Genomic DNA, 18,934 nt, shown 5'->3' with positions numbered 1-18,934 from the left:
ATGATGCTGAGGATTTTTATGAATCAGCATCCGAGGACTGGGACAAGTACCTGCCCCACCTGTGGTACAGGGAAGTGCCCCAGGAATCCATAGGGTTCTTCCCTTTCAAGCTGCTGTATGGGAGGAACATAAGAATGGCCATACTGAGTCAGACCAAAGGTGCATCCAGCCCAGTATCCTATCTACCGACAGTGGCCAATGCCAACTGCCCCAGAGGGAGTGAATCTAACAGGTAATGATCTAGTGATCTCTCTCCTGCCATCCATCTCCACCCTCTGACAAACAGAGGCTAGGGACACCATTCCTTACCCATCCTGGCTAATAGCCATTAATGGACTTAACCTCCATGAATTTATCCAGTTCTCTTTTAAACCCTGTTATAGTCCTAGCCTTCACAACCTCGTCAAGCAAGGAGTTCCACAGGTTGACTGTGCTCTGAGTGAAGAAGAACTTCCTTTTATTTGTTTTAAACCTGCTACCCATTAATTTCATTTGGTGGCCCATAGTTCTTATATTATGGGAACAAGTAAACAACTTTTCCTTATTCACTTTCTCCACACCACTCATGATTTTATATACCTCTATCAAATCCCCCCTTAGTCTCCTCTTTTCCAAGCTGAAAAGTCCTACCTTTTTAATCTCTCCTCATATGGGACCCATTCCAAACCCCTAATCATTTTAGTTGCCCTTTTCTGCACCTTTTCTAATGCCAGTATATCTTTTTTGAGATGAAGGGACCACATCTGTGTGCAGTATTCAAGATGTGGGCATACCATGGATTTATATAAGGGCAATAAGATATTCTCCATCTTATTCTCTGTTGCTTTTTTAATGATTCCTAACAATCCATTTGCTTTTTGACTGCTGCAGCACACTGTATGGATGTCTTCAGAGAACTATCCGAGATGACTTCAAGATCTTTCTCCTGATTAGTTGTAGCTAAATTAGCCCCCATCATATTGTATGTTTATGTAACCCTTCTGCCCGTCAGAGTTGGCAGCAACAAGGGTCGGGTTCAATATCTAGGGGTTCCATTCCAATAACACAATGCAAACCGGCTCGAGCCCCCACCCAGTGACCTGGGACAAATATATACCACCCCCGCTGGGCACCTCCAAGAGGCAATACTTCCCCTCTCGCAAGCACATAGTCTGAGTGTAGCAAAAGTCTTTTAATAACAGAGAGAAACAATGTGGCATTATGTTGGGGAAACACCACCAACCGGATTCATAACACAACCCATGAGCAAAAACAACTCCACCCCAGGCAAATTGGGGCATGCCCTTTTCCCTTTGGTTCTTGAGTCCAGCAACCCCAAAAGTCCAATGACCCAAAAGTCTCTGTCCCTGGTCAGGGCAGCCCCAGAGTTCGAAAGTTTATCGGCGGAGCTTTACCTCCCAACCTGGGTGGAAATGGGACGGGGGTAAGAGGCACCTTACGTGATCTGAAGCTGACCGCCCCATAGCTCCATAGCGGCGCTCCGCTCCGCTCCGCTAGCCGCCCCACAAAACTCCTTCGCGCAGCTGCACTCCGCTCCACCAGCCGCCCCACGAACTCCTTCGCTCAGCTGCGCTCCGCTCCGCCAGCCGCCCCACGAACTCCTTCACTCAGCTCCATGGCCCACAAGCAGCTCCTGCCATCCACACACTGCTCCGTGTTGAACTGCTTCACCAGCCGTCCCGCAAACTGCTCCACAATATATCTTCAGGCTCCCCCACTACTTAACACAACACTCAGTGATTTCAGCTCTTAGGTGAATTCAGCTTATAGTAGGGGAGCCCCAGTGCTGGTGCACTGTCAGCCCAAAGTGAGCTCAGCAGCCTATAACTAGACTTCTAATGAAATCAAAATTAGCTCTGATATTCCACAGTGGAGAGAGGAGGAAGTGCAATCAGCATGTAAGGCCCTCACCAAGGGGCCCATGCCACCAAGTATTAATACTTGTCCCCAGCCTCTCTCCATTCACACAGTTTTGGAACCCATGACCCTTGCCTAGCGAGTGCTACTTAGATGATGGTGAATCCCTCCATCGTAACAAAAGGCCACGTACAGTTCCAAGCACAGTTCCCATAATCAGGGTAATAACAATTTATTCTTCCTGCCCCAATACAGAGACACTGGGGATCCCACAGCAGCCAAAGTGACCATTTGGGCAGCTATGGTCTCATTCTAGGCGTGGTGGGTGTGCCTATGCAAATGAGATCTGCCCCTGAAGTTCTTTTCCACAACTTGCCACACCTCACCACCAGATGTCAGGGTGGAGCTCATCCTGACACTGCTTACATTTAATTGGGGTTATTTTTTCCAATGTGCATTACTTTACATTTATCCACATTAAATTTCATTTGCCATTTTGTTGCCCAATCACTTAGTTTTGTGAGATCTTTTTGAAGTTCTTCACAGTCTGCTTTGGTCTTAACTATCTTGAGCATTTTAATATCTGCAAACTTCCTCGCTGTTTACCCCTTTCTCCAGATCAGTTAGGAATAGGTTGAATAGGATTGGTCCTAGGACTGACCCTTGGGGAACACCACTAGTTACCCCTCTCCATTCTGAAAATTTACCATTTATTCCTACCCTTTGTTCCCTGTCTTCCCAGTTCTCAATCCATGAAAGGATCTTCCCTCTTATCCCATGACAACTTAATTTATGTAAGAGCCTTTGGTGAGGGACCTTGTTAAAGGCTTTCTGGAAATCTAAGTACACTATGTCCACTGGATCCCCCTTGTCCACATGTTTGTTAACCCCCTCAAAGAACTCTAATAGATTAATAAGACATGATCTCCCTTTACAGAAACCATGTTGACGTTTGCGCAACAATTTATGTTCTTCTATGTGTCTGACAATTTTTTTCTTTACTATTGTTTCAACTAATTTGCCCAGTACTGATGTTAGACTTGCCGGTCTGTAATTACCAGGATCACCTCTAGAGCCCTTCTTAAATATTGGCGTTACATTAGCTATCTTCCAGTCTTTGGGTACAGTAGCTGATTTAAAGGACAGGTTACAAACCATAGTTAATAGTTCCGCAATTTCACATTTGAGTTCTCTCAGAGCTCTTGGATGAATGCCATCTGGTTCCGGTGACTTGTTACTGTTAAGTTTCACAATTAATTCCAAAACCTCCTCTAGTGACACTTCAATCTGTGACAATTCCTCAGATTTGTCACCTACAAAAGACGGCTCAGGTTTGGGTAATCTCCCTAACATCCTCAGCCATGAAGACTGAAGGAAAGAATTTGTTTAGTTTCTCCGCAATGACTTTATCGTCTTTAAGTGCTCCTTTTTTATCTCGATCGTCCAGGGGCCCCACTGGTTGTTTAGCAGGCTTCCTGCTTCTGATGTACTTAAAAAACATTTTGTTATTACCTTTTGAGTTTTTGGCTAGCTGTTCTTCAAACTCCTTTTTCACTTTTCGTATTAAATTTTTACATTTAATTTGGCAGTGTTTATGCTCCTTTCTATTTACCTCACTAGGATTTGACTTCAACTTTTTAAAAGATGCCTTTTTATCTCTCACTGCTTCTTTTACATGGTTGTTAAGCCACTGTGGCTCTTTTTTAGTTTGTTTACTGTGTTTTTTAATTTGGAGTATACATTTAAGTTGAGCCTCTATTATGGTGTTTTTGAATAGTGTCCATGCAGCTTGCAGGGATTTCACTCTAGTCACTGTACCTTTTAATTTCTGTTTAACTAAACCTCCTCATTTTTGCAGAGTTCCCCTTTCTGAAATTAAATGCCACAGTGTTAGGCTGTTGCGGTGTTCTTCCCACCACAGGAATGTTAAATGTTATTATATTATGGTCACTATTTCCAAGCTGTGTAGTTACCTCTTGGACCAGATCCTGTGCTCCACTCAGGACTAGATCGATTGTTGCCTCTCCCCTTGTGGGTTCCTGTACCAACTGCTCCAAGAAGCAGTCATTTAAAGTATCGAGAAATTTTGTCTCTGCATTTCGTCCTGAGGTGACGTACCCAGTCAATATGGGGATAATTGAAATCCCCCACTATTACTGAGTTTTTTATTTTGATAGCCTCTTTAATCTCCCTTAGCATTTCATCATCACTATCACTGTCCTGGTCAGGTGGTCGATAATAGATCCCTACTGTTATATTCTTATTAGAGCATGGAATTTCTATCCATAGAGGTTCTATGGAACATATGGATTCATTTAAGATTTTTATTTCATTTGATTCTACATTTTCTTTCACATATAGTGCCCCCTCTCCCTCCCCGACCTGTTCTGTCCTTCCAATATATTTTGTACCCCAGAATGATTGTGTCCCATTGATTGTCCTCACTCCACCAGGTTTCTGTGATGCCTATTGTATCAATTTCCTCCTTTAAGACGAGGCACTCTAGTTCACCCATCTTATTATTTAGACTTCTAGCATTTGTGTACAAGCACCTTAAAAACTTGTTACTATTTATTTGTCTGCCCTATTCTGAGGTGTCAGATTCTTTATGTGAATGTTTCTCGTCTGATCTGGCCCATACTTTATCCTCTTCCATCCTCACCTCCTGACTAAAACCTAGAGAATCTCTTTCAATAGACTCCTCTAAGAGAAGTCTCTGTCTGATCCACGTGCGCCTCTGCAGCAATTGGCTTTCCCCCATCTCTTAGTTTAAAAACTGCTCTGCAACCTTTTTAATATTAAGTGTTAAGTTCCTAATAAATCTAAACCCCTCCTCTCTACATCATTGTCTCATCAACGCATTGAGACTCTGAAGCTCTGCCTGCCTGCCTGGCCCTGCGCGTGGAACTGGAAGCATTTCTGAGAATGCCACCATAGAGGTCCTGGATTTCAGTCTCTTTCCTAGCAGCCTACATTTGGCCTCCAGGATGTCTCTCCTAGCCTTCCCTATGTCATTGGGTACCTACATGTACCACAACCACTGGCTCCTCCCCACACTACAGATAAGTCTATCTAGATGCCTCAAGAGATCTGCAACCTTTGCACCAGGCAGGCAAGTCACCATACGGTTCTCCTGGTCATCACAAACCCAGTTATCTATGTTTCTAATGATCAAATCTCCCATTACTAACACCTGCCTTTTCCTAGTGACTGGAGTTCCCTCCCCCGGAGAGGTAACCTCAGTGCGAGAGGATACCCCAGCATCATCTGGAAGGAGGGTCCCAACTATGGGAAGGTTTCCCTCTGTTCCCGTTGACTGCTCTCCTTCTCTGGGCCTTTCATCCTCCTTAACAGTGCAGGGGCTGTCTGACCAGAGGTGGGACAAATCTACAGTGTCCCGGAAAGCCTCATAAACATACCTCTCTGCCTCCCTTAGCTCCTCCAGTTCCGCCACCCTGGCCTCCAAAGCCCGTACACGGTCTCTGAGGGCCAGGAGCTCCTTGCACCAAATGCACACATACGCCACCCACCCACAGGGCAGGTAATCATACATGCTACACTGAGTGTAATAAACAGGATAGCCCCCACTCTGCTGCTGGGCTTCTGACTGCATTTTCTCCTACAGTTACCTAGGTTAATGATAGGGGTTTTGTTTAAATCAAGAAGTTTTGATTATAGTTTAGTTTTGATTATAGATTATAGTTTAGTTTAAGGGTTTTAAAGAATGGCAAGTATACCTTGCCCCCATCCCAACTACCTCTCGAAACTCCCTGTTAGCAGTCCCTGGTCGCTTGCTCATTGCTTTATAAAGCCCTGGCCTTCTTGATAGCCCCGCCCCCTGACTAAGGCTGAACCAGTGAACAAAGTCTTCTAGATTTCAAACCTTGTTTAGAAGCTCACAGCTTCCAACTGCCAGCCACAGCACACGATCCTTCAAACAAAACAAAAACAAGCAAACAAACAGACAAACAAGCTCAGCACACAGCAAGTAACCCTCAAACACAAACACACACTACAGACAGCTACTTACCCCAAGGGTCCCGTATTTGCTCCTCCTTCACCTGGAGAACTCCCTCTTGAAACTCCCTGTTAGCGGTCCCTGTTCGCAAAGCTAGACTTTCTCCTAGTCTGGGTCCAGCAATCACTCACACCCCTGTTTTTTTTACTTTACTTTTTTTCCTGGCTCCAAGTGTCAGTTACTGTCTTTTGTTTCAGTTCCTTTCAGGCATCTCTTTCGGGTGGAGAGGCTATCCCTTGAGCCAGGCTGAGCCTGAAGACAAAATGAAGGAATTTCCAGGGGCTTATATAGTCTCTCTCTTGTGGGTGGAAACTCCTCTCTCCCCCTGTGTAGAATCAAAGCTACCAAATGGAGTTTTGGAGTCACATGGGCAAGTCACATGTCCATGCATGACTCAGTTCTCTACAGGCCAAGCCACTGCCCACATGTTAGCCCAAACATTCCCAGGAAAGCTCAGATATGGATTGGCATCTATCAAGGTCCATTGTTAGCCAAGTACTTCCATTTACTTGAATAACCCCTTCACACTATGTTGATCAAATCTGCCTTAGGGTATGTCTACACTACGAAATTAGGTCGAATTTATAGAAGTCGGTTTTTTAGAAATCCGGTTTTATATATTCGAGTGTGTGTGTCCCCACAGAAAATGCTCTAAGTGCATTAAGTGCATTAACTCGGTGGAGCGCTTCCACAGTACCGAGGCAAGCGTCGACTTCCGGAGCGTTGCACTGTGGGTAGCTATCCCACAGTTCCCGCAGTCTCCGCTGCCCATTGGAATTCTGGGTTGATATCCCAATGCCTGATGGGGCTAAAACACTGTCGCGGGTGGTTCTGGGTACATATCGTCAGGCCCCCGTTCCCTCCCTCCCCCCGTGAAAGCAAGGGCAGACAATCATTTTGCGCCTTTTTTCCTGAGTTACCTGTGCAGATGCCATACCACGGCAAGCATGGAGCCCGCTCAGGTAACCGTCACCCTATGTCTCCTGGGTGCTGGCAGACGCGGTACGGCATTGCTACACAGTAGCAGCAACCCCTTGCCTTGTGGCAGCAGACGGTACAGTACGACTGGTAGCCGTCATCGTCATGTCTGAGGTGCTCCTGGTCGCCTCTGTGAGGTCGATCAGGAGCGCCTGGGCAGACATGGGCGCAGGGACTAAATTTGGAGTGACTTGAGCAGGTCATTCTCTTTAGTCCTGCAGTCAGTCCTATTGAACCGTCTTATGGTGAGCGGGCAGGCGATACGGACTGCTAGCAGTCGTACTGTACCATCTTCTGCCGAGCAGCCATGAGATGTGGATGGCATGCAGTCCTTCTGCACCGTCTGCTGCCAGCCAAAGATGTAAAAGATAGATGGAGTGGATCAAAACAAGAAATAGACCAGATTTGTTTTGTACTCATTTGCTTCCCCCCCTCCCCTGTCTAGGGGACTCATTCTTCTAGATCACACTGCAGTCACTTACAGAGAAGGTGCAGCGAGGTAAATCTAGCCATGTATCAATCAGAGGCCAGGCTAACCTTCTTGTTCCAATAAGGACAATAACTTAGGTGCACCATTTCTTATTGGAACCCTCCGTGAAGTCCTGCCTGAAATACTCCTTGATGTAAAGCCACCCCCTTTGTTGATTTTAGCTCCCTGAAGCCAACCCTGTAAGCGCCCCTCCCAGCGTCAGAGCAATGGCAAACAATCGGGCATCTGAGAGTGCTGTCCAGAGCACTCACAATGGAGCACTCTGATGGGGCTAAAACATTGTCGCGGGTGGTTCTGGGTACGTGTCGTCAGGCCCCCGTTCCCTCCCTCCCTCCATGAAAGCAAGGGCAGACAATCGTTTCGCGCCTTTTTTCATGAGTTACCTGTGCAGACGCCATACCACGGCAAGCATGGAGACAGCTCAGGTAATCGTCACCCTATGTCTCCTGGGTGCTGGCAGACGCGGTACGGCTTTGCTGCACAGTAGCAGCAACCCATTGCCTTCTGGCAGCAGACGGTGCAATACGATTGGTAGTCGTCCTCGTCGTGTCCGAGGTGCTCCTGGCCACGTCGGCTGGGAGCGCCTGGGCAGACATGGGCGCAGGGACTAAATTTGGAGTGACTTGACCAGGTCATTCTCTTTAGTCCTGCAGTCCTATTGAACCGTCTTATGGTGAGCGGGCAGGCGATACGGACTGCTAGCAGTCGTACTGTACCATCTTCTGCCAGGCAGGCAAGAGATGAGGATTGCTAGCAGTCGTATTGTACCATCTTATGCCAGGCAGGCAAGAGATGAAGATGGCTAGCAGTCGTACTGTACCATCTTCTGCCAAGCAGCCATGAGATGTGGATGGCATGCAGTCCTTCTGCACCGTCTGCTGCCAGCCAAAGATGTAAAAGATAGATGGAGTGGGTCAGAACAAGAAATAGACCAGATTTGTTTTGTACTCATTTTCCTCCTCCCCTGTCTATATCACACTGCAGTCACTCACAGAGAAGGTGCAGCGAGGTAAATCTAGCCATGTATCAATCAGAGGCCAGGCTAACCTCCTTGTTCCAATCACAACGATAACTTAGGTGCACCATTTCTTATTGGAACCCTCCGTGCAGTCCTGCCTGAAATACTCCTTGATGTACAGGCACACCCTTTGTTGATTTTAGCTCCCTGAAGCCAACCCTGTAAGCCGTGTCGTCAGTCGCCCCTCCCTCCGTCAGAGCAACGGCAGACAATCGTTCCGCGCCTTTTTTCTGTGCGGACGCCATACCAAGGCAAGCATGGAGGCCGCTGAGCTCATTTTGGCAATTAGGAGCACATTAACCACCACACGCATTATCCAGCAGTATATGCAGCATCAGAACATGGCAACGCGATACCGGGCGAGGAGGCGACGTCAGCGCGGTCCCGTGAGTGATCAGGACATGGACACAGATTTCTCTGAAAGCATGGGCCCTGACAATGCATGCATCATGGTGCTAATGGGGCGGGTTCATGCTGTGGAACGCCGATTCTGGGCTCGGGAAACAAGCACAGACTGGTGGGACCGCATAGTGTTGCAGGTCTGGGATGATTCCCAGTGGCTGCGAAACTTTCGCATGCGTAAGGGCACTTTCATGGAACTTTGTGACTTGCTTTCCCCTGCCCTGAAGCGCATGAATACCAGGATGAGAGCAGCCCTCACAGTTGAGAAGCGAGTGGCGATAGCCCTGTGGAAGCTTGCAACGCCAGACAGCTACCGGTCAGTTGGGAATCAATTTGGAGTGGGCAAATCTACTGTGGGGGCTGCTGTTATGCAAGTAGCTCACGCAATCAAAGATCTGCTGATATCAAGGGTAGTGACCCTGGGAAATGTGCAGGTCATAGTGGATGGCTTTGCTGCAATGGGATTCCCTAACTGTGCTGGGGCTATAGACGGAACCCATATCCCTATTTTGGCACCGGAGCACCAAGCCGCCGAGTACATAAACCGCAAGGGGTACTTTTTGATAGTGCTGCAAGCTCTGGTGGATCACAAGGGACGTTTCACCAACATCAACGTGGGATGGCCGGGAAAGGTGCATGATGCTCGCATCTTCAGGAACTCTGGTCTGTTTCAAAAGCTGCAGGAAGGGACTTTATTCCCAGACCAGAAAATAACTGTTGGGGATGTTGAAATGCCTATATGAATCCTTGGGGACCCAGCCTACCCCTTAATGCCATGGCTCATGAAGCCGTACACAGGCAGCCTGGACAGTAGTCAGGAGCTGTTCAACTACAGGCTGAGCAAGTGCAGAATGGTGGTAGAATGTGCATTTGGACGTTTAAAGGCGCGCTGGCGCAGTTTACTGACTCGCTTAGACCTCAGCGAAACCAATATTCCCACTGTTATTACTGCTTGCTGTGTGCTCCACAATATCTGTGAGAGTAAGGGGGAGACGTTTATGGCGGGGTGGGAGGCTGAGGCAAATCGCCTAGCTGCTGGTTACGCGCAGCCAGACACCAGGGCGGTTAGAAGAGCACAGGAGGGCGCGGTACGCATCAGAGAAGCTTTGAAAACCAGTTTCATGACTGGCCAGGCTACGGTGTGAAAGTTCTGTTTGTTTCTCCTTGATGAAACCCCCCGCCCCTTGGTTCACTCTACTTCCCTGTAAGCTAACCACCCTCCCCTCCTCCCTTTAATCACCGCTTGCAGAGGCAATAAAGTCATTGCTGCTTCACATTCATGCATTCTTTATTCATTCATCACACAAATAGGGAGATGACTACCAAGGTAGCCCAGGAGGGGTGGTGGAGGAGGGAAGGAAAATGCCACACAGCACTTTAAGCACAGCACTTTAAAAGTTTACAACTTTAAAATTTATTGAATGACAGCCTTCTTTTTTTTTGGGCAATCCTCTGTGGTGGAGTGGCTGGTTGGCCGGAGGCCCCCCCACCGCGTTCTTGGGCGTCTGGGTGTGGAGGCTATGGAACTTGGGGAGGAGGGCGGTTGGTTACAGAGGGGCAGCAGTGGCAGTCTGTGCTCCAGCTGCCTTTGCTGCAGCTCAACCATACACTGGAGCATTCTGGTTTGGTCCTGCAGCAGCCTCAGCATTGAATCCTGCCTCCTCTCATCACGCTGCCGCCACATTTGAGCTTCAGCCCTCTCTTCAGCCCGCCACTTACTCTCTTCAGCCTGCCACTTACTCTCTTCAGCCCTCCACCTCTCCTCCCGGTCATTTTGTGCTTTCCTGCACTCTGACATTATTTGCCTCCACGCATTCGTCTGTGCTCTGTCAGTGTGGGAGGACAGCATGAGCTCGGAGAACATTTCATCGCGAGTGCGTTTTTTTTTTCTTTCTAAGCTTCACTAGCCTCTGGGAAGGAGAAGATCCTGTGATCATTGAAACACATGCAGCTGGTGGAGGAAAAAAAAAGGGACAGCGGTATTTAAAAAGACACATTTTATAAAACAGTCGCTACACTCTTTCAGGGTAAACCTTGCTGTTAACATTACATACATAGCACATGTGCTTTCGTTACAAGGTCGCATTTTGCGTCCTCCCACCGCGTGACTACCCCCTCAACCTTCCCCCCTCCCTGTGGCTAACAGCGGGGAACATTTCTGTTTAGCCACAGGCAAACAGCCCAGCAGGAACGGGCACCTCTGAGTGTCCCTGAAGAAAAGCACTCTATTTCAACCAGGTGACCATGAATTATATCTCACTCTCCTGAGGATAACACAGAGAGATAAAGAACGGATTTTGGTTGAATGCCAGCAAACATACACTGCAATGCTTTGTTCTACAGTGATTCCCGAGTACGTGTTACTGGCCTGGAGTGATAAAGTGTCCTACCATGAAGGACGCAATAAGGCTGCCCTCCCCAGAAACCTTTTGCAAAGGCTTTAGGACTACATCTAGGAGAACCGCAAATGCCAGGGCAAAGTAATCCTTTCACATGCTTGCTTTTAAACCATGTATAGCATTTTAAAAGGTACACTCACCAGAGGTCCCTTCTCCGCCTGCTGGGTCCAGGAGGCAGCCTTGGGTGGGTTCGCGGGGTACTGGCTCCAGGTCTAGGGTGAGAAACAGTTCCTGGCTGTCGGGAAAACCGGTTTCTCCGCTTGCTTGCTGTGAGCTATCATCTTCTTCGTCCCCAAAACCTGCTTCCGTATTGCCTCCATCTCCATTGAAGGAGTCAAACAACACGGCTGGGGTAGTGGTGGCTGAACCCCCTAAAATGGCATGCAGCTCATCATAGAAGCGGCATGTTTGGGGCTCTGACCCAGAGCGGCTGTTCGCCTCTCTTGTTTTCTGGTAGGCTTGCCTCAGCTCCTTCAGTTTCACGTGGCACTGCTTCGGGTCCCTGTTATGGCCTCTGTCCTTCATGCCCTGGGAGATTTTCACAAAGGTTTTGGCATTTCGAAAACTGGAACGGAGTTCTGATAGCACGGATTCCTCTCCCCAAACAGCGATCAGATCCCGTACCTCCCGTTCGGTCCATGCTGGAGCTCTTTTGCGATTCTGGGACTCCATCATGGTCACCTGTGCTGATGAGCTCTGCATGGTCACCTGCAGCTTGCCACGCTGGCCAAACAGGAAATGAGATTCAAAAGTTTGCGGTTCTTTTCCTGTCTACCTGGCCAGTGCATCTGAGTTGAGAGTGCTGTCCAGAGCGGTCAGAATGGAGCACTCTGGGATAGCTCCCGGAGGCCAATACCATCGAATTGTGTCCACAGTACCCCAAATTCGAGCTGGGAACGTCGATTTAAGCGCTAATCCACTTGTCAGGGGTGGAGTAAGGAAATTGATTTTAAGAGCCCTTTAAGTCGAAATAAAGGGCTTCACTGTGTGGACGGGTGCAGGTTTAAATCGATTTAACGCTGCTAAATTCGACCTAAAGTCCTAGTGTAGACCAGGGCTTAGGTAGTTTCTACAGCTTTAAATAGACGCATAGAGCCAACGCTCATAACTTCAGATATAAAAATGATACATGAATACGAATAGGATGAATACATTCAGTAGAACATAACCTTTGCAAAGATATGTTACATGGCATATCTAGCATAAAACATATTCCAGTTATGTCATATTTACACTTCTAAGCATATTTCTATAAAGCATTATGGGGTTCAATGTCTTACCTACTCCACTGCCCCTATGGCAAGGAGCGATTGCACCTCCTAGATAAGGAGTTGCTTGTGAGAAGGGTCCCTGAAGAGGGAGGGGAAGCGGGGTGGAAGGGAGAGCAGGAACAAAACTGGAGGGAATATCCCACTTCTACCATGAGGAGCACACAACGGTCCGACGTTATTTGCGACCAAGCACAGTAGAAGTGGGACAAACGATTCATGAAGCACAGGGAAGGATCCGCCATCACAGCAGGTATGCCCTCCTTGGGCGTCCCTTCAAAAACCTTGTTTGGAGCCCAATGATGCTTGGTCGGGCCCTTTCCCTGCCCTGAAGGCAGGTTTGAAGGCTTGCGCCTGTTATTTTTGCCCCTCTGGCGGTAGAAATCCTGCCTTGGGAGGGACTGGTACTGCCTCTGTTGCTGTGGCTGGGGCTTGAAATGCTTGAGCTGGGTTTCCAGTATGTGCATTCCCAGAGACTTTATAGTTGCCCTAGAGTCTTTCAGGCTATGCAGCTTTAAGTCAGTCTGGTCCAAGAACAGCCCTGAGCCCTTGAAGGGAAGGTCCTGCAGGGTCTGTTGAACTTCTGGAGGTAACCCGGACACTTGGAGCCAGGAAGTTCTCATTACCACCCCCAAGGAGAGGGTACGGGCAGCTGAATCAGCTGAGTCAAGGGAGGCCTTTAAGGAGGTCCTCGCTGTTGCCTTCCCTTCCTTGATTATGGTGGAAAATTCCACCCTTGACTCCGTTGGAAGCAACTCCTTATACTTAGACATAGAAGTCCAAGAAATAAAGTTGTACCTGCTGAGGATAGCCTGCTGGTTGGCTATCCTCAACTGGAGGCTCCCTGCGGCATAGATCTTCCTGCTGAAGAGGTCCATGCTTGGGGCCGGTACCTGTTGTCCCTGACTCTCCTTTTTGTTTACCACCGAGACCACCTGTGAGCAAGCATGTGGGTACAAGAAGAGGTGCTCATAGCCCTTGGAAGGGACAAAGTAATTCCTCTCTACGCCCCTGGTGGTGGATGGAATGGAGTCTGGAGTCTGCCACAGGGTGTTGTTAGTGTTTTGGATGGTCTTTATTAGCGGTAGCCCCACCCAGGAAGGACCTTCTGGGGCAAGGATGTCTACCATAGGGTCCACTGCCTCGACCACTTCCGCCGCCTGCAGGCCCACATTGAGAACAGTGCGATGGAGCAGGTCCTGGTGTGCCCTGTTGTCAATTCATGGAGGTTAAGTCCATTAATGGCTATTAGCCAGGATGGGTAAGGAATGGTGTCCCTAGCCTCTGTATGTCAGAGGGTGGAGGTGGATGGCAGGAGAGAGATCACTTGATCATTACCTGTTAGATTCACTTCCTCTGGGGCACTTGGCATTGGTCACTGTCGGTAGACAGGATACTGGGCTGGATGGACCTTTGGTCTGACCCAGTATGGCCATTCTTTTGTTCTTATGTTCTTAATAGGCGGGGGCCCTGAAGCTGATGCCCCTGCTACCGCCTCATTGGGGAAGGAAGATGAGGTGGCAAGTGGTGGTACAGGGTCCTCCTGGCCCTCGAGCTGCCTGGGTTGCTCCTGGACTGTACCAGGCTCCACCACTGGCTCAGCAGGGGCAACTGCCTGGTGGCCTAGTGGCACATCCTGAGCTGGTTCCAGCCCCGCCTCTGCAGTCTGAGGGGGTGGCCTGGAGAGGGCAGCTTCAGCTCCCCGAGAGGCAGGCGTATCTCTAGGTGACTGGGAAGGGCAGCATCCCGAGGTCACAGACCTAGAGCCAGGACAGGGGGACCCTAGCCCTAATGGTAAGCCCAGGGGGTCCAAAAGAGCCATTGTGTGTGGGGGTTGCCACTGTGGCTGCTAGGCCACCCGCATCCCTTCGGCGCCTGCCCGACCTGTGTCGACTGCGCCTCAAATAATACAAGTCTGCATCAGACTCTGAAGAGCCTGAGGGCAATGACCACAGCGGAGCCAAAGCCCCATGTGCTGGCCACTGGTGTTGAGTGGAAGAGGCAGGGGACTGGTGCTGCTATTATCTCATCGAGGATTGGTGCTGGCGATCTGGTGATGGGGACCAATGCCAGCGATTGGCTGCTGGGCTCCGGTACCGCTTGTCAGTGCCGCTCCTGCAAAGGTGTTGTGGACCAGTGCTGATCCGTCCTTGGTGCCAGGGAGATAGATCACCGTGTCCCTGATGCCAGGCATGTTCCTGCTGAACTCAGTGCTGGGGAATGATGTTATGGTGACTGGGATCAGAAACGATGCTGGGCATGGTGCCAGTCCAGTCACTGGGAGCATCATATCGTGGCGGGCTTGCCTCTGGATGGTACTGGTCTCAACAGTACCGGAGGCTTGTCCCTAGTAACTGGGGGCTGAACTGCAGTCATCTCTATGAGATCTTTTGCAGCTTCAAAAGTGTCTGGGGTGGAGGGAGGCTCCAACACCTCCACCTGACACTGCCCTGCCGGAGAGTTGCTGTGTGCCAGACTCGACGGTGCCTTCTGGGGTGCTGGAATCAATGGCACCAACTCTCGCTGTCTGGGAGCTGGGTCCTTCCTCAGGGGCAGTGAAGTGTCCCCTGGCAGTCCCACAGCTCTCTGAGGAGAGCACCCTCTCTCAGTCTTCTTATGTCACTTACGGAGCACCAAGGAAGTAAAGCAGTGCCGGGCCGCTGCTCCCCATTGTGGTGACGGGGATTGCCAGTGCCAAGGGTCTCTCATACTAGACTCCTTCCTCGGCCCTGAGTCGCAAACCGATGCTGGAGCACTCCGACCAAAGCGCTTGGGCCTGAGCCTTGGCTGTCTAAAGCCGCTGGACGAAGTGCAGATTCCATGAGCAGCTGCTTCAAATGGAAATCCCACTCCTTTTTCTTCCTAGGTTTAAAAGCCCTGCAGATTTTGCAGTGCTCGGTCTGATGTGCCTCCCCCAGACACCTCAGGCAAGAGTCGTGGAGGTCACTATTTGGCATGGGCTTGTGGCATGCACTGCAAGACTTAAAGCCTTGGGCTCACAGCATGCCCCGGAGCCCAAGATGGGGTAAGGGGATAGGGAAAGATCCCGCTCACAAACACCTATACTAACAACTACACAACAAGAAAACAAGAAGAAGAACTAGACTAGGTAACTATGCTCGGGGAGCACTTGCAAAGCAAGCAAGTCACAGTTCCAACGACCACCATGGATGGTAAGAAGGAACTGAAGGGGGGTCAGGTCAGCAAGGTCATATATTGAGCACCAGGAAAGCACCACTCCAGGTGGCTCCCCAGCCGACCCAACGGGAGCTGCTAAGGGAAAAAGTTTCCAACAACCGTGCACGTACACCTGATTGGAATAGACTTGAACAAGCACTTGAAGAAGAATATTTTATTAAAATGAAAGCCAACATTCCAGAGCACATTTGTGCAGCATTGAGTGAATTCTATGACAAATTCTGCAGAACTGTAGAATACTCACCATTCTGCATAAAAGCTTTTGCAGCCAAGTGGCCACAGATGGGCTTGGCCTGGGGAAGAGGTCAGTGTGGTCTGCCTTTGTGTAGGTCCAATGGGAAGGAGTCATTTTATAAGTAATATAAATAAGTACAGGTATATGATGCAAATGGTGGACTGTAGAGTATGGCTTATAGCCTAACTGCTACCCACTGGTGGAGCTCCCTGCTATCAGGAGATGTGAGGCAGCGTCTATGTCTGACAAGAGGAGGACAATGTAGAGGGGCTCCTGATCAAGTATTAACTTAGTTGTTTGAACATGGGTTCTCTACACTGATTAACTGCACCTACATCTCAGTATACCCTACTGCCACCCCCAACAGTTATCCTTACCTTAGTCCCCTTTACAGAAAAACAAGCCTCGTGTGGAGCCCTCCATGACAATGTGCGGTGATGAGAGATCGGTAATTGCGGTCGGTTTGAGTGCTCCTTGCAGATGTTGTCTTCAAGGTAAGCTACTGAATGGACAGCTGCAATTGGTCAAACACCACAGTGTGTTGGGAACTAGTATGGATAATAATACTGTGAATGGTACATACAAAGAGCCAGAGACTGTTCATGACTTTTTCAAATAACATGAGCCTCGATTCAGGTATGGTGTCACTGATCCCAAGTTTCTAGTAGTCCTAAAGGCATTTTTTCCCAGGATCTTACACAATTTTTCCTTTCCTTACACAATTTAGGGACATACTGGACAATATAATTTAAGGACAATCATTTTTAATAATGTTTGGGATTTTATCTCATTTCAAATCATTTAGGGTGCTGGTTATAGCCTATGTGTTGTTTATATTAACTGTTTAATTGGGGGGGTCTGATTAAACAATATAGCAATGTTGTGCAAATTATTAATATTTTTCTTTGATATCTAACTCTTCCACTTTATTTCTGATTGTGGAACAACTGCTTGTGTGAGGAGAATGCGCGCCTGTGGAGTGAAACAGAAATTTGGAGTAGTGACATCACATGGACGGCTTCCGTAGTTGTATGTTTTGCAATTAACAACACTGTTCTGTAACAAGCCATGGTGATGGATCCACCCTTCACAATTTCCTACAATGGCACAGTGGTCCTCCATCCATATCCTAAATTCCTGCCCCAGGTGGTGACTGACTGCCAGCTCAGCCAGTCAGTTATACTACCAGGAGTCTTTCCCAGGTCTCACATACACTCAGGCAAATTGAGACTCCACAGCAAGACACTAAAAGCACAGGTTTCAGAGTAGCAGCCATGTTAGTCTGTATTCGCAAAAAGAAAAGGAGTACTTGTGGCACCTTAGAGACTAACAAATTTATTTGAGCATAAGCTTTCGTGAGTACAGCTCACTTCATCGGATGCATTCCTTATGCTAATACTCAAATAAATTTGTTAGTCTCTAAGGTGCCACAAGTACTCCTTTTCTTTTTACTAAAAGCACAATCACTTTTTATTTAAACAGTACCAAATACTTCAGAAAGTCCCCATATCTTTTCATATCCATTAAAGAGAATACTAAGGGTCACCCTAGTTCTTCTCAATGATTTAAAAATAATGGAGCAGGTCCTCAAGGAATCAATTCTGAAGCACTTAGAGGAGAGGAAAGTGATCAGGAACAGTCGGCATGGATTCACCAAGGGCAAGTCGTGCCTGACGGATCTAGTTGCCTTCTATGATGAGATAACTGGCTTTATGGGTGAGGGGAAAGCAGTGGACGTGTTGTTCCTTGACTTTAGCAAAGCTTTTGACACAGTCTCCCACAGTATTCTTGCCAGCAAGTTAAAGAAGTATGGGCTGGATAAATGGACTATAAGGTGGATAGAAAGTTGGCTAAATTGTCGGGCTCAACGGGTAGTGATCAATGGCTCCATGTCTAGTTGGCAGCCAGTATCAAGTGGAGTGCCCCAAGGATCGGTCCTCGGGCCAGTTTTGTTCAATATCTTCATAAATGATCTGGAGGATGGTGTGGATTGCACCCTCAGCAAGTTTGCAGATGACACTAAACTGGGAGGAGAGGTAGATACGCTGGAGGGTAGGGATAGGATACAGAGGGCCCTAGACAAATTAGAGGATTGGGCCAAAAGAAATCTGATGAGGTTCAACAAGGACAAGTGCAGAGTCCTCCACTTAGGACGGAAGAATCCCATGCACCGCTACAGACTAGGGACCGAATGGCTCGGCAGCAGTTCTGCAGAAAAGGACCTAGGGGTTACAGTGGACGAGAAGCTGGGTAAGAGTCAACAGTGTGCGCTTGTTGCCAAGAAGGCCAATGGCATTTTGGGATGTATAAGTAGGGGCATTGCCAGCAGATCGAGGGACGTGATCGTTCCCCTCTATTTAACATGGTGAAGCCTCATGTGGAGTACTGTGTCCAGTTTTGGGCCCCACACTACAAGAAGGATGTGGAAAAATTGGAAAGAGTCCAGCAGAGGGCAACAAAAATTATTAGGGGACTGGAACACATGACTTACGAGGAGAGGCTGAGGGAACTGGGATTGTTTAGTCTGCGGAAGAGAAGAATGAGGGGGGATCTGATAGCTGCTTTCAGCTACCTGAAAGGTGGTTCCAAAGAGGATGGATCTAGACTGTTCTCAGTGGTAGCTGATGACAGAACAAGGAGTAATGGTCTCAAGTTACAGTGGGGGAGGTTTAGGTTGGATATTAGGAAAAACTTTTTCACTAGGAGGGTGGTGAAACACTGGAATGCGTTACCTAGGGAGGTGGTGGAATCTCCTTCCTTAGATTTTTTAAGGTCAGGCTTGACAAAGCCCTGGCTGGGATGATTTAGTGGGGGATTGGTCCTGCTTTGAGCAGGGGGTTGGACTAGATGACCTCCTGAGGTCCCTCCCAACCCTGATATTCTATGATTCAATGATTATCCAGATGAGTTAGGCTATGTATAGAAGCGACCAACAGGCTAGCAACTGTCCCTCTTCCTGCAAGGGTTAAAGCACACTTTACTATGCTGAAGGCAGCCACTTTGGCATGCCTTAAACTTGTCCCCATTATTGAAATCTGCAGCGCTGCAGCTTGGAGCTCTAGCTACACATT

General features: G+C 48.4%; 2 protein-coding genes across 2 annotated transcripts in view; one reads left to right on the top strand and one right to left on the bottom strand.

Annotated features, from left to right (window-relative positions):
* Positions 1–18,934, top strand: part of HNRNPU (heterogeneous nuclear ribonucleoprotein U) — a 296,139-nt gene that overhangs the window by 50,378 nt on the left and 226,827 nt on the right. The gene's annotated exons all lie outside the window — the stretch shown is intronic.
* LOC144930385 (zinc finger and SCAN domain-containing protein 32-like) lies at positions 10,100–12,146 on the bottom strand. Its single transcript, XM_078851942.1, has 2 exons — positions 11,303–12,146; positions 10,100–10,714 (listed from the first exon to the last, which is right to left on the bottom strand). Exons 1-2 carry the CDS (start codon positions 11,862–11,864, stop codon positions 10,629–10,631), a joined length of 648 nt encoding a protein of 215 aa, XP_078708068.1. The 5' UTR covers positions 11,865–12,146; the 3' UTR covers positions 10,100–10,628.

This window comes from Lepidochelys kempii, chromosome 3, assembly GCF_965140285.1.
Source record: "Lepidochelys kempii isolate rLepKem1 chromosome 3, rLepKem1.hap1, whole genome shotgun sequence".
In the NCBI taxonomy this organism is placed as follows: Eukaryota; Metazoa; Chordata; order Testudines; family Cheloniidae; genus Lepidochelys; species Lepidochelys kempii.
The sequence above is the reverse complement of the archived record's forward strand: the minus strand, read 5'-3'. Positions and strand labels throughout refer to the sequence as shown.